The following is a 20,512-nucleotide window of genomic DNA, read 5'->3' on the forward strand; positions in this document are numbered from 1 at the left end:
CAACGGTGTAATCCTTTTTGTGGTCAGGTGACGTTTTTTTTTTTTGAGTCCCTCCCCCCCAGATGCATTGCTTTGGGACATCCCATATGTTAGGATTTGTGACTCTGTGTCCCGTGATGTATGAATAGAAAAATGGATTTTTAATACATACATGCCTGTAAAATCTATTTTGTACATTACGGGACACAGAGGTCCCTCCCCTCTTTTATGGGGCCTTTGTTGCTTGCGTCAAAACTGAGGTACTTCCTGTGTGGGAGGGGTTATATAGGGCGCATCCTTTCTGATTGGTTGCCAGTGCCCTTCACCTGTAGATGGCTATATAACTCATATGTTATGATTTATGGCTCTGTGTCCTGTGATGTACTTCCAGAAATGGATTTTAACCACTTTAGCCCCAGCCCTATTTCGGACACTTTTTGTTCACAAGTTAAAACCAGTATTTTTTCCTAGAAAACTACTTAGAACCCCCAAACATTATATATATTTTTTTAGCAAAGACTCTGGAGAATAAAATGTCGGTCATTGCAAAATTTTTTGTCACGCGGAATTTGCGCAGCGGTCTTTAAAACGCCATTTTTTTGGAAAAAATTTGAAAAATCACATTTCACTGCATTTAAAAAATACTAAACAGTAAAGTTAGCCCATTTTTTTTGTATATTGTGAAAGATGATGTCACGCCGAGTAAATAGATACCAAACATGTTACGGTTTAAAATTGCGCCCCCCCGTGGGATGGCGACAAACTACGGTCAATAGAGATCTCAATCTGCGACGCTTTAAATTTATTTAACGGTTACCAGTTTAGAGTTAGAGTGTAGCTCTTTTTTTTTAATTATTGCCCACGCTCTGGCGATCGCGGCGATACCTCACATGTGTGGTTTGAACAGCGATTTCATTTGCGGCTCGACTTGCGTATACGTTTTTTTTTGTGCGCGAGCTAACGGTGACGGGGACGGCTAAATTTTTTTTTTTTTTTTTTCCTATTTTTTCTTTTTTTTTAAACTTTATTACAGGTTTTTAAAAAAAAAAAAAAAATCTGATCACTTTTATTGCTGTCACAAGCAATGTAAACATCCCTGGTGACAGCAATATGTCGTGACAGGTACACTTTATGGAGGGATCGAGGGTCTAAAAGACCCTAGACCCCTCCACTACACTTCCCTGTATGCAAAACGCCGAAAACGGCATTTTTGCATACAGCCGTTTTTCAAATCTGCCGCCTTTTGCAGCACAGTAACCCGGAAGTGACGTCATGGACGCCGCCTCCGGGTTACGTCATCGGAGACCCGATCGATGCCGTTTCCGGCATTCATCGGGACTCCATCCAGCCGGCGGACGTGCCGGCTGGGTGCTCGGGGCTCCCGGTGGGACGGTAGCCCCGAGCAAAGCCGCGGAAGGCGGCGGGAGGGGGGGGACGTCCCCTCCCGCCCCCCCGGGTAACGATCGAGCGGCTCCCGAGCCGCATCGATCGTTACCGACGGAAAGCCGACCGTCGGCTTCAAACAACGGTACCGGGATGATGCCTCTAGCTAGAGGCATCATCCCGGTATAACCCCGCAAAGTCTGCTGACGTAGAGGTTACGTGACTGGTAGTAAAGTGGTTAACAGGTAAGTATGTATTAAAAATCCATTTTTTTTTCTTTAGCTACAGTTTTAATCATTCACAGTTTTTTTTTTTTTCCCCCCCATGTAGTGTGCTGTTACTTATATTGACTATGGAAATTCAGAAATATTAAACCGAACCAACATTGTTGAACTGCCAGAAGATTTGCAGATGCCCCCTGTGGCACAGAAATTTAGACTCTGGGGACTTCAGCTTCATACCTCTTCTGATTATGAGCAGGTGAGCTTAATAGTAAGATATTTTTTTAAAATAGGTGATTGTTTACGATAGGGTTTTTATTTATTTATTTTTTATTTTTTGTAGCTGAGAAAGGAAAGATTACTCATCAGTAATATATTGATTTTTGTTGTATTATTGTCAAACACGCATCTGACTGTATTCTAAATCAGTTTGTAAACTTTGATATGCATTATTATAAATATGGATTTCTATTTTGTTCATTGAACGACACAGCTCCAGAATCTTGTTTACCATTGGGTTATGCTGCCCCCTTCAGGAGTAGGAAACTAGGCAGGAAAAAGCTTTACCATGCCTATGGGGCAGTCCCAGGGAATATACACTAACTTCTGCTATAGGTTTTTTTTCTAGCTAGTCAGGAGTAAGGACCAAGTTCCTTGCTGGAATCTCCGGTCCTAGCATTTTTTCCTTTTTTTAAATGGATTTTTGTTCCTCTTTTATTATATTCTGTTCTTGTGAGAACTACAGTCAACTGCCGGACTGGGTCACGCACTGGACATTCTAGATCCTTACGGTCTCCCCTGTCTGGCCAGCGAGCGCGACCCGATCTCAACTCCGTGTTATGTCGGCCGTGACATAGCCCCACTAGACGGGGGCTGGCCGAGTTAAACGTCTCACGAGGACCCTCACACCTTGTCACGAATCAGAGTTGCGGTGCACTTCTGGCCCGCAGAACCCCCATTCCAAGATGGTGCGGTGGTCTGTCCGGAGTTCTGCTCACCTTGTTCTATGGTGTGGTTTAGTGTCCCCCCTCTCCCTTCCCCTCCACCCCCCCCCCCAGTCCCTCTAAAAAGCCACTGTGGGTCCACGTACTTCAAGTGTTCTGATAGTGAGGATGATTCCTCTTTTACACAGCTTCTCCCTGCCTTTGCAAAGCTGGCGGACCAGTTGGCAGTTGGACCAGGGATTGCAGTTTATTTGTAATGCGTTTCAGGATGTGCTTCTTTTAGTCACTAGACTCTCAATAACAGCAGTGGTCCTTCCACGCAGAATATGGCTGAAATGCTTGTCTGCGTATCAGACTTCCAAGAAGGCCTTATCTGATCTTCCTTTTGTGGGGGAATCCCCTGTTCAGATCCTCCCGGGATGATATTGTTAAGTAGGATTTCTACACAAGGGATCTATTTCTGTAAGGACCTCCTCCGGAGGTTCCAATAGGGACCTGCTCTGGTAAGCCAAAAGCGGGTCCTTCCGCACCCATGGACCTCCCTGATTCAGGACATGGTCGCCACGGACGCAGACCACCTTTAGGGGTCGGTTTCTTCGCATTTTGACGATAAAGAGGACCAGTCCTCAACCGTAGCGCGGGAACGCACATTGTTGTAAGCTCTGATAGTTTCTGTGCAGGAAAGTCTTTTGGCTTCCGCAAATCCTCTAAGTAGGAGAAAGTGTTTCCTTGCCCAGAATTTTTTCACTCTATTGTAGATGAGCATTGGAGAGACATTAGGCACATGTTGGTGGTGCCTAAGCGTTTTGCACGCCGTTATCCGTTTGCGGAGGTGGTGTCCAGTAGGTTGACTGTTCCACCAAAAGTAGATTCTCCGGTGGCCAGGTTGAAAAAGGTGACTCTTGTACCAGTGGAAGACTCGCCAACTTTTCCTGGTCCCCTGGATAGACGGGTGGAATCGCTGTCCCACCATTTAGGCGTGGTGGGAGGTCACAGATTAAAGACTACCTTTGTGAAAGTTCTGGTAGTGCAGACTGCTACTGAATGGGTGAAATTACTTAAAAGTAACTTGGAATCTGCACGGCTCCCTCCTGCCGTCCTGGAATTACTAGACCAGTTGGCTCAAGCTTTGGTATTCATGTGTGATACGTCTCTGGATTCAGCTCTGTTAGTGGCCAGGACGTCAGCAGTGGGGATTGCAATTAGGCGCTTGGTATGGCTGGAATGCTGTTCGGCTGACCAGACCTCAAATAAGGCTATGGCTGATTCTCTGTTTACAGGGGAGGGGCTGTTTGGATCCTCTCTGGACGAGTTGATCAAAGGTATCACGGTGGGTAAGAGCACTAATCTGCCCCAATCTTTTAAAAGTAAGGCGCCACGGCGGGGGCCTTCCTTTAATGCTAATGAACGTTTTTTTCGTGCCTCCGGGTCGCAAGAGAAAGGAAAAATTGTTCAGGTCTTCTGGGGGTCCCAAGAAGATATGGTCGGGAAAGAAAAGTCCAGAAAATCTGGGCCTTCCCACAAGTCCTTTGCTACATGAAGGGGGGCCCTCACCCGGTTCTGGGGTGAGGGGAAGTTTTAGTTTCTTTCAGGACAAATGGGTTCACAAACTGATTCGATCAGGATACAAGATCGAATTCCGGTTTCGTCCTTTGCCCGTCCAAAAGTGGTTCCTCGAGCTGATTCGGTCTGGCTATAAGATAGTTTTGGGCTTATCCTCCAGAAAGGTTCTTTCCTGGGTCCTTGCCTGCGAGGTCTCTTCTAGGTGATGCAAGACTTGCTACTTCAAGGGGTGATTGTTCCGGTCTCAGAATCGGAACCTTTTTTTTCATGGGTTTTATTCAAATCTGTTTTACAGGTCCCAGGAAGGAAAGCGAGGTACGTCCAATATTGGACCTCAAAGCTCTGAACTGCTTGTGTGGTACAGATATTCCGAATGGAGTCCGTTCGTACGGTAGTGGCATTCTTATATCAGGGGGGGCCTCTACTGATATTAAGGACGTTTAACTGCATATTTCAATATATATCGGTCTCCGACTGCTCTGACGGACAACCAAGAGATTACTGTGCGGACTCCTGCAGGAGTTCAGTTGGAAATTGGCTCTGGTTCCATCCACCTAGTTGGACTATCTGGGTCTGCTCTGGACTCGGCCTCAGCCAGGGTGTTCCCCCCATGGGACAAGCTCCAAAATCTTCAGGATGAATTTGGCTCCTGTTGTCCAGCAGTTGGTCATCTTTCAGGACTGGCATGCGCGTGCTGGGTCTATTGGTGTCTACCTTTTGAATCAGTTCCGTTTGCACAGTTCCTCACGAGACCACTGCAAAGAGATTCTGCCATATGGGGCAAGAATCCACAGTCTCTAGATAATCTGATCCTGTTGACCGGGGTATGAGAGGGTCTCTGATTCGGTGGCTTCGCTCTCTGGCTCTTCTGCAGGGAAAATCTTCCTTCCCCTATACTGGACGGTGGTCACCATGGATGTCAGCTTGTCTGAGTAGGGGGGCATTTTTTGCACGGATTGCGCTCAGGGGGTCTGGACTCTGGAAGAATCCAGACTACAGATACTGGACATTTTCTTCGGAGGGGTTTCATCCGTTGTCTCCGGTGGGGAACTCCCAAGGTGGTCCGGTTTGCCTCTCTTCTCAGCTAAAAGGTGCTAAGGCTTGTAGCACGGTCTCTGGATCCTCTGGTCGATGCCACAGACGCACTGGTGGCTCCTTCGGAGCTAGTATCCTCTGCTCTACGCTTTTCCTCTTCTAGAACTTCTGCCAAAATTCCTCCGTAGGTTTGAGACAGAAGGGATTGCGGCTGTCCTAGTGGCTCCAGACTGGCCTCGCCAGTCTTGGTACGCAGATCTGATACGGTTGGTCGCCGATGCTCCTTGGAGACTTCCTCTTAGAAGAGATCTGTTGGCCCAAGGGCCAATCTTCTATCTGGCTGGCTTAACGGCTTGGCTGTCGGAAGCGTGGTGCCGAAGCATAGAGGGTTATCTGAATCGGTGATTCCTACAATGCTGAAGATTTACCATCGTGTTTGAGGAGCGTACTTCGTGGACTTGAATCTTTACCCCCGCTCCTTTTTGGTTGGTTCGGAGTTTGGCTTTCCTCCGAGGTATTGAGCAGCGTCTGACCTTGGGTACCATCAAGGGCCAGGTTAGGCCTTGGAGGTTTTCTTTCAACATCTTTTGGCTACACATTCTTTGGTTCGCACCTTTGTTCAGGGGGTTCGCAACTTGGATCCCTCAGAGTGGTCTCCATTGCCCTCGTGGGATCTCAGCTTGGTGCTCTGTTTTTCAGTAACCGTTGTTTAAAAATATTCACAAGATTCCTTTGCTTACATTCTCCCAGAAGGTAGCCTTCTTGGTGGCTTTTTATTCTGCATGTAGGATGTCAGGGCTGGCAGCAGAGGAACATTACAATTTGTGGCGTTGCTCTTTGGTCTTGCCTCAGCTCCCAGAGTGTTTACCAAGGTCTTAGCACCGGTATTGGAAATTTGGCGCCAGTGTAGAATTGCGGTACTGGAGTACCTAGACTATCTCCTGTTGAGAGTGGACTCTCCTTCAGTCTTTTTGGGGGATCTGATGGTCTCTTCAAGAAATCCGCGCTGACACCTGTCTTGAGACTGGATTCTCTGGGCTTGACTCTGGATGCAGCCTTGGCCAATGTGTGTCTTATTCCAGACGAGCTGCAAAAGTTGCAGGAGATTTTTCAATTGTTGGTGAACAATCTGTCATCTCCGAGTTTGCATACAGGCCTTGGGTCTGATGGTATCAACCTTTGAGGCGGTTCAGTTTGCTCAGTTCCATACCAGACCTTTGCAAAGGGAGATTCTTGTCAAATGGAACAAGGATCCAAAGTCGTTGGACTCTTTTGATTCGGTTAAGCCACAACAAAAAGTCTGCTCTGTTGTGGTGGATTCAGTCTCCAGCACTATGCCAGGGCAAGTCCTTCCTCCCATTGTTTTGGACGGTGGTGACCACGGACGCAGCCTGTTGGGCTAGGGCTGGGTACTGGGGAAGCTCTGTGTTCAGGGTACCTGGACGATGGAAGAGTAGAAACTACCGATCAATTTTTTGGAGCTCAGAGCAATAAAGCGTTGTGTGAGCCATTGGACGACTCGTCTGAAAGATTGTCCGGTTCAGATTCAATCAGACAAAGCCACGGCTGTGGCTTACATCAATCACCAGGGGGGGGCACCAAGAGTGTATTGGCGAGCAAGAAGATGTCCGAGATTCTGGCCTGGGTGGAAAAATGTATTCCAGCCCTCTCTGCTGTACACATTCCAGGTGTGGAGTACTGGCAAGCGGATTACCTGAGTCGTCAGGTGTTGGATCAAGAGGAGTGGTCCCTGCCCCCGGAGGTGTTTCATGTTGTGTGTATTTGTGTGGGGAACTCCAGAGGTTGATCTGTTTGCTTTCCACCTCAACAAGAAGGTTCAGAGATCAGTAGCCAGGTCTCAAGATCCTCTGGCCGACACCACAGATGCTCTGGTGGCTCCTTGGGGTCAGTATCGGCTAATTTTATGCCTTTCCTCCCCTGAAACTCCTGCCCAGGATAGAGGTGGAAGGGATTCTGGTCATTCTGGTTGCTCTGGACTGGCTTCGCCGGTCTTGGTGCACAGACCTAGTAAGGTTGGTTGCTGATGCTCCTTGGAGACTTCCTCTCAGGGAATATTTGTTGTCTCAAGGTTCGATCTTCCATCTGGCTTTACAGTTGCTGGTTTTAACGGTATGGCTGTTGAGAGATAGGTCTTTCCGTCTGTGATTCCTCTGCTAATAAAGGCTAGGAAGTCGACTTCCAGGAAGATATATGATCGTACGTGGAAATCGTATTTCTCTTTCGTCCACCGATGGACGTAGCTGCTGCTTTAAATCATCGATTGATGGGTAATAAGCCCCTCCCACTAGGAGTGACCAGGTAGAGCCAAAGACTTTGACGCACCCAGGGGGCGAGGTCCCTGGGTTATTACCCCTGGCCTCACCGTTGCAACTTCAGTTTTAGCTGCCTGGTCTTAGGAGTGGCCAAACAGCTCACTGCTGGGACCTTTTTGTCCTAGCTCTCTTTTAAACGTCTTAAAGGGAAGCTTTTTTATTTTATTTTTTGTTGCGATTGACTCCAGTTCCTGTGGAATGCCGGCTTGGGTTTCGGACTGGCTATTGGAGAGCCTTACGGTCTCCCAGTTTGTGCCAGCGAGCGCTTAGACTGTAGCTCCGCACTGGGTCTCCATAGCGACTATAGTCCCACGGATGGGAACTGGCCTGCGGGTGAAACACCCTGACAGGATGCGCACATCTGGCATGCCAGTGTTGCAGCATACCCCTGTGCAGAGGCAACCTGTCAGGATGGACGCCCTCCTCAGCAGCGTGGTCTGGTTAGTATAGTTTCTCCGTCTGGTTACTGGGCCTGGGGCGGACACGGGCTCCTCCATAGGAGAGTATTGTAGGACCCTCGGGTACTTATACCTCCTACCACCCTCCTCCACTATGAGTGGTCACCTGGGATCATCCCCTCCTACCCTGACCTCTCCCTACCCTGGGCTTCGGACTCCCTTGATACTTTTAGTGGGGGTGGTCCGCTATGCGAGTCGCCTCAGCTGCTATACCGGGTAGTGGGCGGTGGTAAGGAGGCCTCGGAGGGGGGTACATGGTTGCGCCTCATAACGCTTCCTTGGGGGGGAGGGGGGTTTCATCCGCTGGGATGACCCCCGCCAGGGCCCCCAGGCCTGTTCATAGGGTAGACCCTCACCAGGCCCCAGGTCACGTGCTCATCGGCGCAAAGCCGCCATTTTGCCGTGGCCTGCAGCCTTAACAGGCCTCAGCAGCCTGCCTTGGTATAACTATCACTGTAATGCCAGTGGCCGTTTTGCTGGAACCGGAGACAAAACCGCACAGGAGCTTCTGGCTCTTGTGAGCGGGGGCGTTTCCTTCTACCTTCTCTTTTCCATGCTGCTGATGGACCTTGCTGTGTTCTCCATGTGGTAGCTACTCTAGAGGAATTTAATTACCCTGGCCTTTAGGGGGCTTAGGATTATCCCCCGGAGTAGCGCTGTGTGCATTGCGATCGCCTCTTAAAGGCGCAGTGCACGCCGGTAGCGGCGGACTTGCTGGGACCTGTGGTGCCTTTGTAACCTCACTTAGCCTCAGGGGCGTTAATATTTGGCGATTGGGTGCAGATGCTGCTCCTTAGGACACTGCTCCTGTTTTCCGGAGAAGCTTCTGTTTAACCCCTGGCAATAAAGGTTTCAGAGTTTTCCTATCTGCTCTTTACATTCTTACTGTGCAATCCTACTGTTTGGCCATATGTCTAACATGGATTCGCCAAGTTTGTCTGTGACCCCCGATGTATCGTTGAGGCACGATTCTAATACTCTTGATGTGACTTTGTGATGCAGGAAATGTCCAGAAAAATGGACAAAGTTATGGCGGCAGCATTTACTAATCAATGCCCTCGGCCCTTGCTTGTCTCACTCAGACTGCAGATTCTGAGGCCGATATGGTCGCCGGCGACGCAGACCCCCTTTTGGAGGATGCGTCCCGCATTCAGACTTTTCTGACGCGGAAGATGATGTTTCCACACCCACCTGGGCACAGGAAAAGGCACTGGTAGATGCTTTGGTATCCTCAGTGAGGGACACCCTAAAAATCTTGGATGCGATTTCTAAATCACAAGGAGCCTCTGTATCCTTTGGATAACAATGGCGGCGACCTACTCGCACGATTGCAATTCCCAAACGTTTGGCTAGACGCTACCCGTTTGAGGAAGAGATCTTACGCAAATGGACTGTCCCCCCCTCAGGAGGACCCCCAGATATGCTGTATTCACAAGGCCACAGTTTTACTGGTTGCAGAATCCTCCTCTCTCCCTGATCTGGTTGACAAACCTATTGAGGTCTTATCCCGACACCTGTATACGGTAGTGGAATCTATTCTCAGGCCTGCCCTGACTACCATTCTAGTCTCTCAGACTATGTTTGAATGGGTAAAGACTCTGAGAGAGGCACTGACTGCAACCCTGTTACCGTCATCTGCTCTGGAACTCGCTGACCAATTATCACAGACTCTGCAATTTTCATGCAATGCTAACCTGGACATTCTTCCGCTCGTGGCCAGAGTGTCAGTGTTAAGTGTAAGGTAACTCAACAGACGTGCGATCTAACCAAAGTCCTGGTTGGCCGACCAGGCGTCTAAGAAGCTTTTGGCAGATCTTCCCTTTCAGGGTGATCGCCTTTTTTGGTTCCTCATTGGATGACTTGATCAAGACGGTCACTAGGGGAAAGAGCACACTCCTTCCTCACTCGACTAATTGTAAGTCTCCCTCGCGTAAGCGAGGTCCTTCCTTTACAGCCCAGAAGCGTCTTTTTCGTGCGACCGTGTTGCAGAAAACCAAGCAGACTTCGAAAAAGGATCTGGGAAACGCTGGGCAGGTAAACCCCCAGCACCTCCAAGCAGACCCCTTCTGCCTGAAGGGGCGCCTCCCACCCACTTCAGGGGTGGGGGGATGTCTCAGTTTCTTCCCAGATCCTTGGACCTCACTGTTGCACTACAGGTGGGTCCACGAGGTAAGTGAAGGCGCATTCTCCTAGAGCGCTAAGTGCCTCTTGGGATTTTCACCATCAGGCGTCAGTGATGCAAGTTTGCAAGGCGGCGACTTGGTTGTCTGTGCATACGTTCACAAAATTCTACAAAGTTGATGTGTTGGTATCTTCAGAAGCCACTTTTGGCAGCAAGGTTTTGCTGGCTGCTATTTCACCACATAATGACCAGCCGCCGCAGATGTACTGTGGCAGGCTGGCTCTCCCATGCAAAGTCCTGTACATGTACGGCGCTCGCCTGGGAGGAGCTAGGGGGCGAGCGTGCACCGCTGGCGTCGCGCTCCCGCCCCACGCTCGTCAGCTGAGGAGCCAGTGCGTGTGCCGGACGGCTCTGATGGCCGCCGGCCACTCATGATCTCCCCCCACTGATAGAGAAGGATGGGTGGCTGATGTAAACACAGCCGTCTGTCCTCCCTAAGATGATCACAAAGACCATGCGATCCTGCTATATAGGATCGCATGTCTCTATAGTCATCTGACAAGCCCAACCCCTCCACAGTTAGAATCACTCCCCTAAGCTTACATTTAACCCATTGATCACCCATGGTATTAACCCCTTCCCTGCCAATGGCATTATTACAGTAACGGTGCATATTTTTAGCACTGATTACTGTAGTAATGTCACTGGTACCCCCAAAAGTGTCAAAAATGTCAGGGGTCCGATCTGTCCGCCGCAATGTCGCAGTCGCGTAAAAAAAATCGCAGATCGCCGCCAACAAAAAAAACAATAAAAATGGCATAAATATTTCCCGTAGTTAGTAAACGCAATAACGTGTGCGCAAACCAATCAAAATACGCTTATTGCGATTTTTTTTCTTTTTTTTTACTAAAAATATGTAGCAGAAAACAAATTGGCCTAAAATGTTAAAACATTTTTTGGGGAATGTTATATAGCAGAATGTGAAAAATATATATTTCTCTTACGTCCTCCGACAGTCGCCGCCTCTTCATATTCGTCACATATGTGGTATTAGACTTTGCTCCGAAGGAGTAGCTAGGCAACAGAATATGTTAACATTAAAGCTTTTAACATATCCCACCCTCAAGGGGCGGTCCCCTCAGTCAATACCCTCCTACTTCCTGCAACCATATCTCAGTTTTAATGTCTAGCTTGTCAGGAGTGGCTGGCTCTCTCTGTGCTGGGGCTTTGTGCCCCAGACTCTTTCTTCTTTTTTGATTTTTTGTTTGAATTTTCTCTCTACCTTTACTTAGCTGTTCTTTTTGTCAGCATTAGTTAGTTCTTCGGATGAAGAGGATCATGCGGGCTGGGTCTCGGGCTGATCCCCCTGGTCGCAGGTCGTGGGTCAGTGGCTTCCCAGCCTGCCATCGAGCGTTCAGCCAGGTAACGCTCCTGGCACAGTGAACGACCCATCCCTGTTCGGTGCAGGGATGATTGGTGAGGTGGCTACCTCACTGGACGCTGTGCGGTTTCTTAACCCCCATTCTGTGCGTCTTGTATGCGACTCTCCCTGCCTCATGTGCAGCGGCTTGTTCGCCTGTGCGGGTCCCCCACGCCACTGTGAGGTAAGTGTATTTATGTGGGGACCTGTCTGTCTGGGGGGGTGTCAGTCTGGGACTGTGTAACCTGCCTCTATTCACACTGTTTGTCTCCCTATCTCTCGGCTGCATGCTGTGGGCTGCAAGGGGGGGGGGGAGCTGTGTGACACTGTGTGTGTCAGCCTTGTCAGTGTGTAAAGCTGTGTGCTGTGGGGCATGTTTTGTGGCATGTTTGGGCATTATACAGCGATCGCTGCGGCGATCTGACATGTTTTTTTATATACAGACATGTGTGCATTACTGTACTGTGGAGCGGCGGTTTCGGCGCCAAACGGCGCCATTTTGCCTACACTCGCTCCGGCCGCATGTTCTACATGCATGGCGGCCATTTTCTTGTAGCCTCCCATAGGCTTTCATAGAGCGCCCTGGCAGCATCACTTCCTCTTCTCCAGGAACACCGATCGAGGCAGCAGCAGCGGCGAGGGTCTCCCCAGGTTATATCCTTCCTATCCATTGCCTGTGTCAGTTTTATTGTCCCTGTGGGGGTCTCATTGTGCTTGTGTGTGGTGCAGTGGGCTGCGCTCGCCGCGCTTGTTAAAGGGGCAGTTTACCCTTTATTGTCCGGCATTTGTTATAGGGGCAATGGATTCTCAGGAGGGCAAATTTCCTACCGCCTTGGTGGAAAGCCAGGGGACCGCTGTTTCCCCCCCAGGGGGGGATTTAGCCACTATTGTGGCTGGCCTTGCTGCTCAGGTGCAGATGCTGGTGGCTGCTCAATCTACTAAAAGACCCAGAGTTGCTCTTTCCTCTGATTCTGAGGGTGAAGGTGATGGGGTTGTTATGGCGGGGGCCTCCTTATCGGGGTCCCGCTCCTCCCTGGATCTAGTGGGGTCCGAGGTGGAGGCTGAAGTTGAAGGGGTTGATAATTCTCCCCCTGGCTCGCCTGAGGAGCTTGCAATCATGGATGAATTGATTGCTTCCATTAAACAAACGCTGCGTTTGCAGGATGAAGTGTGTCCCCCCGCTGCCTTGGCGGCTTATGGGACGCAGAGAAAACGCAGGACGCCGCAGGTTTTTCCCTGCAATGATGATTTTCAGCGCGCTGTTAAGGAACAATGGCGCAATCTACGCAAACCTTTTGCTGTACCAAGTAGGTTCAAGCTGCGTTATCCTTTCTCGCCTTTCACTGATGAAAGGTGGTGTGTGCCACCCCCGGTGGATCACGCAATTGCGGTTTTAAACAAATCCACTGCGATGCATGCAGAGGATTCCCCTGTGTTCCGTGATGCCACGGATAGGAGATTGGAGTCTCTTGCCCGTCATACTTATTCTGTTACGGGTTCTATGCTTAAGGCTCTGTTTGCCTCTCTCATGGCGGCCCAGGCGGTCGCAAGTTGGACGCAGATGCTTAGGCGCGTCCTAGTGGCCGATTCGGCCTCACCGGCGACCCTGGATATGGTGGATCAAATCCACCAGGGTGTCATGTATCTGTGTGATGCAGACTTGGACCTAGTCCCATTGGCTGCACGTGTGCACAGCGTGGCGGTGTTGTCTCGCCGCCTGGTTTGGTTGAAATGTTGGTCGGTGGACCAGTCTTCACGTAAGACCTTAGCCAATCTGCCTTATGATGGGTCTCGCCTTTTTGGGGAGTCCTTGGATGTGTTGATTAAGGGGATCACCGGAGGTAAGAGCACTCTCTTGCCCCTTTTCCCCAAGGCTAAGGGGGCTTCTGGGAAGAAGCATGCTAATTTTCGGCCCCCTCAGGGGTCCTTTCGTGCCTTTCGGTCGCACTACAAGGGCAAACCGTTCAAAGGTCAAGGCTCTCAGAAGAAGCCCTGGTCTGGAAAACAGAAGTCTGGTCAATCCGGATCCGCAGCCCATAACAGTGCGGCCTGAAGGGGCGCCCTCACCCAGTTTTGGGGTGGGGGGACGCTTGCTCGGTTTTCTTCAGCCCCGGTTGACCCGCGTGCGGGACAGATGGGTTCAGGAGATCGTTCGATCTGGTTACAAGATCGAGTTTCTTTCTCGGCCGGAGAGCAGATTTTTTCCCTCAAATCTTCAACTGTCTCCAGAGCGTTTACGGGACCTGCACCTGGCGGTGCGGGACCTGAGGGCTCAGGGAGTGGTAGTTCCGGTGCCTCATCGGGACAGGTTTCGGGGGTTTTATTCCAATCTGTTCACCGTGCCCAGAAAGGAGGGCAAGGTTCGTCCAATTCTGGACTTGAAGGCTCTGAACCGCTCTGTGCGGGTTCGCAAGTTCCGCATGAAATCCCTGCGGTCGGTGGTGGCTGCCCTGGTTCCGGGGGAATTCATGGCCTCCATCGATTTGAAGGATGCGTATCTTCACATCCCCATTTTCGAGGGTCACCAGAGGTTCCTTCGATTTGCCATTGCGGAGGATCACTACCAGTTCGTGGCGTTGCCTTTTGGTCTCGCCTCGGCTCCGCGGGTCTTCACCAAGGTGCTTGCACCGGTTCTGGCATTATTGAGGGCCCAGGGCATTTCTGTCCTGGGGTATCTGGACGACATTCTGGTTCGGTCTGCGACCAGCCAGGGTCTGGAGAAGGACCTGTCTGTCACGATGCAAACTCTGCAGGAGTTTGGTTGGACGATAAATTTTCCAAAGTCGACACTGAGTCCGTCGGTTCGTCTTCCCTACCTGGGAATGATTCTGGACTCGGTGCAGGCGAAGGTCTTCCTGCCGGAAGACAAACTCCGAACTCTTCAGGAGGAAGTCAGGTCCCTCAGGGACGTTCCGCACTCGTCTCTGCGGACGTGCATGAGATGTCTGGGATTGATGGTCTCGGCCTTCGAGGCGATTCCCTTCGCCCAGTTTCACACGCGGGGTCTCCAAGCGGAGATCCTGTCCATGTGGGACGTGCGACCTCAATCTCTGGATCTTCAAATCTCGTTGAGTCATCGCACCAGAAGAGGCCTTCTGTGGTGGCTCCAGTCCCCGATGGTGTCCGGGGGCAAGTCGTTTCGTCCTATCTCGTGGACGGTGATCACCACGGATGCCAGCCTGTCGGGCTGGGGTGGTGTTCTGGGCGTTCTGTCCGCCCAGGGAACTTGGTCAGAGGGGGAGTCTTCCCTTCCGATCAACATTCTGGAATTGCGTGCGATAAATCTCTGTCTTCATCGCTGGACGGACCGGCTGCAGGGCTGCCCGGTTCGGGTGCAGACGGACAATGCCACGGCGGTGGCCTACATCAACCACCAAGGGGGCACCAGGAGTGCCCGAGCGGCTCGAGAAGTGGCCGACATTCTGTCTTGGGCCGAGACTCATGTCCCGGCGATAACGGCGGTTCACATTCCGGGGGTGGAGAACTGGCAGGCGGACTATCTTAATCACCAGACCCTGGATCAGGGGGAATGGTCTCTCCACCCGGCTGTCTTCCAGATGTTGTGCGCGAAGTGGGGTCTTCCAGATGTGGACCTGTTCGCGTCTCGTCTGAACAACAAGGTTCGTGGCAAGGACGCGCGATCCTCGGGCAGACGCGTCGGACGCGTTAGTGGCCCCGTGGCATCAGTACAGGCTGATGTACGCGTTTCCACCGATTCAGTTGCTGTCCAGGTTCCTTCGCAGGTTACACTCGGAACGCAGCACGGTGATTCTTGTGGCACCGGACTGGCCTCGCCGGTCCTGGTACGCAGACCTCGTGAATCTGGCGGTCGACGCCCCGTGGCGTCTGCCTCTTCGAGACGATCTCCTGTCTCAAGGACCGATATACCATCCTGCTTTACAGTCTCTGGCTTTGACGGCCTGGCTGTTGAGACCGAGGTCCTGAAGGAGAAGGGTCTCTCTCCAGAGGTCGTTCATACTTTGATCAACGCGAGGAAGTCTTCCTCGGGGAAGGTTTATTACCGTACTTGGAAGGCCTATTTTGCCTGGTGTGAGTCCAGGGGGTTTTCACCCCGCACGTACTCGGTTTCCCGAGTGCTGTCCTTCCTTCAGACGGGTGTCGATCAGCGTTTGGCGCTGGCTACGATAAAGGGTCAGGTGTCTGCGCTGGCCGTTCTGTTTCAACGTCCCGTGGCTTCCAACTCCTTGGTTGGCACTTTTGTTCAGGGTGTGCGGCATCTGGTTCCTCCTAGGAGGGATCCTTTGCCCCCTTGGGACTTGAATCTCGTTCTGTCTGTGTTGCAACGTGCTCCTTTTGAACAGATCAGGGAGATCTCGTTGTCTATGTTGTCCAAAAAGGTCGCCTTTTTGGTTGCGATCACTTCGGCTCGCAGAGTGTCGGAGCTGGCAGCTTTGTCCTGCAAGTCTCCGTATCTGGTTGTTCATTTGGATAAGGTGGTCTTGCGACCTAATCCTTCTTTTCTTCCGAAACGAGTTTCGGAATTCCATCTTAATGAGGATATTGTCTTGCCTTCGCTGTGCGCGAAGCCAAAACATCCAAAGGAGGTGAGATTACATTCTCTGGATGTTGTTCGGGTGATAAGGGTTTACCTTAAATCGACTGAGTCTTTTCGAAAGACGGACTCCTTGTTTGTTCTTCCAGAGGGTCCTCGGAAGGGCATGGCGGCTTCGGCCTCTACCATCGCCAAATGGATCAGGCAGACCATTGAACAGGACTATGCCTTGCAGGGGAAGGTTCCCCCTGTGCCTGTGAAGGCGCACTCTACTAGATCTCCGAGTACGTCTTGGGCCTGTCGTCATGGGGCTTCTGTAGCCCAGGTGTGTAAGGCGGCGACTTGGTCGACCGTACACACGTTCACAAAATTCTACAAAGGTAGATGTTCAGGCATCGGCGGATGCTTCCTTTGGCCGCAAGGTTCTTAGTGCGGCAATTCCCTAGGGTCCCTTATTGGGGACCTCTGGCTGTTGGGATAAGTTTTTTATCCCCTGGTTATTTTTTTCCTGGGTTGTTGCTCCTGTTGAGCACTTGTTTTTCCTGTTGCCCAGCTGGGTTCCTTCCTTTGGTAAGGTTCCTTTCTTTGATGCGGAGACTGCGTTGCCTTTTCGGCACGGATGCGTTTCCCACCCCTCATGTTTGCACTGCTTTGGGACGTCCCCATATGTGACGAATATGAAGAGGCGGCGACTGTCGGAGGACGTAAGAGAAAACGGAATTTTTGTAAAATCTTACCTGTAAAATTCCTTTCTCTGAGTCCTCCGACAGTCGCCGCCCCCGTCCCTCTTTTGGGGTTTGGTTGTATACTCTACTGCTATTCCACTAAAACTGAGATATGGTTGCAGGAAGTAGGAGGGTATTGACTGAGGGGACCACCCCTTGAGGGTGGGATATGTTAAAAGCTTTAATGTTAACATATTCTGTTGCCTAGCTACTCCTTCGGAGCAAAGTCTAATACCCCATATGTGACGAATATGAATGTATGAATATGACCCCTCCTCGCTTTATGGGTCGCCTGGGACCTCCCCTCCTGCGATGACCTCCCCCTACCCTGGTTTGGGGCCCCGGGACACTTTTAGGGGGGTCCCCTTTGTGTGGCACCTGAGGGTGCTGGGCAGGGTGGTGGGGGGGGGGGGGTTGTGTTGTGGTTGCACTTTCCGCTGCAGGGGTCTTAACCGTGGAAGACCCCCGCCCAGACCCCCCGGGCCTGTGTTTAGGTGGGCTTTATTGGGCACGTCACCTTATGTGCTGTGGCGTGCGCTGCCAGTTTCTGGTGGTCTGGCGCCCTTATCACAGGTCCCAGCAACGTGTGGGTTGTCTCTCTGCTGGGAGCCGGCGGCCATTTGGCTGGGTACGTGCAGAGCGTGGGAAGCTACTGCCTCTGGTGGGCGGGGAAGTGATTGGTGTTCCTATTCCCTCTACCGCACTGTGAAGACATGCTGCTCCTGGAGTGGTAAATAGCGGTGCTATTGCTGGCATTACTGCTGCATTTTCAGGGGGGTTTCAGGCCTACGTATCCCTTTCTGCTCCGTGTAGTGCTCACATAGGCCATCTTTAGAAAATTGACTCCTCAGGATTGTCTGCGACTCCTGATGTATCTCTGGGGCCAGTATCTGATACTCATGATGTGTCTTTATTATCTGTCATGCAAGAAATGTCCAGAAAAAGGTCATTGCAGCAGCCTTTTCCAAGAAACGCCCTCGCTCGTCCCCTCTCTCCTCGCAGGCCTCGAATTCTGAGGCTGACATGGTCGCTGGCGATGCAGACCCTCTTCTGGAGGATGCGTCTCCGCATTCAGATGTTTCTGACGCGGAGGAGGATGTTTCTACATCCGTCTTAGCACAGGAAAAGGTGATGGTGGATGCTCTAATATCCTCGGTGTGGGACACCCTTAAACTCACGGATGCAATTTCTAAGTCGCAAGGCGGCTCTGTTTCCTTTGGGTCTCTTGGGGCCAAAAAATCGGCAAGGGTTTTTCCCTGCCCAGAGGTTTTATCCACCTTGGTGGAAGAGCAGTGGCGGTGAACTAATAGCTCGCCTGCGATTCCTAAACGCTTGGCTAGACGCTATCCGTTTGAGGAAGGGATCTTACGCAAATGGACGGTTCCTCCTTAGGTGGACCCCCAGATATGTGGTATTCACAAGTCCACGGTTTTTCCAATGGCGGAATGCTCGTCTGTCGCATCCGGCTGATAGACGTATTGAGGTGTTATCTAGCCACCTGTATACGGCAGTGGAATCTATTCTCAGTCCTTCCCTGGTTACCATTCTGGTTTATCAGACTATGTTTGAATGGATGAAGGCCCTGAGAGCCGCTGACTGTCACTCGGTTGCCATTGGCTACGCTGGAACTTACTGAACAATTATCACAGACTCTGCAATTCGTATGCGATGCTAAACTGGATGTTTTTCCACCAGGGCATTGGTGATTAGTGTGCTCATCAGACGTGTGATCTGGTTGAACTTTTAAAAAGCTTTTGGCTGATCTCCCATTTCAGGGTAATACCTTTTTGGTTCTTCCTTGGATGAATTGATCAAGACGGTTACCGGGGGTAAGAGCACGCTCCTTCCCCATTCATCTAAGAATAAGGCCTCTTCGCTTAAGCGGGGCCCTTCCTTGATTGCCCAGAAGCGTCTTTTTCGTGTGCCCGGGTCGCAGCAAACCAAACAAACTTCCAGTGGTAGAGGAAACGATGGGCTGGAAAGCCGAAATCTTCCAGCCCCAGCGCCCCCGAACAGACTCCTTTTGCCTGAAGGGGCACCCCACCCGTTTTAGGGGTCGGGGGACGTCTCCGTTTCTTTCCGGATCCCTGGACACAACAGGTCTGTTCACAAGGTGATTCAGTGTGGGTACAAGATAGTTTAGTTCCCGTCCTCCGGACAGGTTTTTTCCATCCAATCTTCAACTGTCCTCAGACCGTCTTGCCGGGCTGCAGGATGCAATTCGGGATTTGCTGTCACAAGGTGTGATTGTCCCAGTTCCTCATCAGGAACGTTTGAGGTTTTTATTCAAACCTGTTTACTGTCCAATCCTGGACCTCAAACGGTTAAACCGTTTTGTGCGCATCCAGAAGTTTTGCATGGAGTCCCTGCATTCAGTGGTGGCATTCCTGCATCAGGGGGACCTGTTGGCTTCGATCGATATCAACGATGCCTATCTCCATGTTCCCATTTGTTATGCCCATCAACAGTCTCTCCATTTCGCGGTGGGTCAGTTTGTAGCATTGCCGTTTGGGCTTGCTTCTGCTCCCAGGGTCTTCACCAAGGTGTTAGCCCCTATATTGGCTTTGCTTCGGCAGAGAGGCATAGCTGTTCAAGGTTATCTGGACGATCTCCTGCTCCGGGCAGATTCTGCTGTGCAATTGGAACGGGATTTGGAGGTGATCATTCAATCTCTACAGCAGTTCGGTTGGACTCTCAACCTTCAGAAATCTGCACTGGTTCCATCGACCAGACTGGAGTACCTGGGCATGATTCTGGGCTCTACTGCTGCAAAGGTGTTTCTTTCAGCGGCAAAGTTGCAGAAGTTGCAGGAGGCGCTTCTGTCTCTGTTGACTTGCGATCTGGTGTCTCTTCGGTCGTCTATGCATGTGCTGGGTCTGATGGTGTCCTCTTTTGAGGCCGTGCCCTATGCTCAGGCCCACACGAGACTTCTACAACAGGAGATCCTTGTCAAATGGGACAAGGACCCCGCGTCCTTGGACAGCCTGATTCGCCTGAGTCAGGGCTCCAGGGACTCCCTACATTGGTGGCTCAGCTCCCCGAACCTTCTCCATGGGAAATCCTTCCAGTGTTGTGGACGGTAGTGACGACGGACGCCTGTCTGACCGGCTGGAGGGGGGGGGGGGTGTGGGTGCAAGGCACTCTGACCGTTTAAGGTACCTGGACGATGGAGGAGTCCAATCTTCCGATCAATGTTCTGGAACTGAGTGCTATCAAGTTGAGCCTGCTTCATTGGACGGATGCTCTCCGGGGGTGTCTAGTCTGGGTCCAGTCGGACAATGTCACGGCCGTGGCATATGTCAATGATCAATGGGGCACCAGGAGTGCCCTGGCGGCTCTGGAGGTAGCTTAAATTCTGAGCTGGGCGCAGTCTTGCGTTCCGGCCCTGTCCGCCGTGTACATTCCCGGCGTAGACAACTGGCAGGCGGATTACCTGAGTCGTCAGACTCTGGATTGGGGAGAGTGGTCTTGGCATCCGCAGGCGTTTCACCAGTTGTGTCTTCGGTGGGGAACCCCGGATGTGGATTTGTTTGCCTCCAAGCAAAACAGAAAAGTTCCAAAGTTTGTGGCTCAGTTCAAAGATCCTCTGGCCGAGGCCGTGGACGCTCTCGTGGCTCCCTGGAATCAGTACAGGCCCCTGTATGCGTTTCCTCCGCTAAAACTCTTGCCTTGTCTCCTCTGCAGGTTCGAGCTGGAGGGGATTTAGTTGATTCTTGTGGCACCAGATTTGCCCCCGAGATCCTGGTACGCCCACGTGGTTCGGCTATGGGTGGCAGGTCCGTGGGCACTTCTTCTGCGGGAAGATCTTCTGTCGCA

General features: G+C 51.3%; 1 protein-coding gene across 1 annotated transcript in view; it reads left to right on the plus strand.

Annotated features, from left to right (window-relative positions):
• LOC309556442 (serine/threonine-protein kinase 31-like) overlaps nucleotides 1–20,512 on the plus strand; it is a gene marked incomplete at its 3' end in the record, with an annotated part of 195,042 nt that overhangs the window by 146,803 nt on the left and 27,727 nt on the right. Inside the window, exon 4 of the mRNA XM_082258904.1 lies at nucleotides 1,693–1,842. Coding sequence (XP_082115030.1) covers nucleotides 1,693–1,842 — 150 coding nt within the window. The remainder of the gene's footprint in view (nucleotides 1–1,692; nucleotides 1,843–20,512) is intronic.

Source organism: Pelophylax lessonae (assembly GCF_965119305.1).
Source record: "Pelophylax lessonae genome assembly, chromosome: 5".
In the NCBI taxonomy this organism is placed as follows: domain Eukaryota; kingdom Metazoa; phylum Chordata; class Amphibia; order Anura; family Ranidae; genus Pelophylax; species Pelophylax lessonae.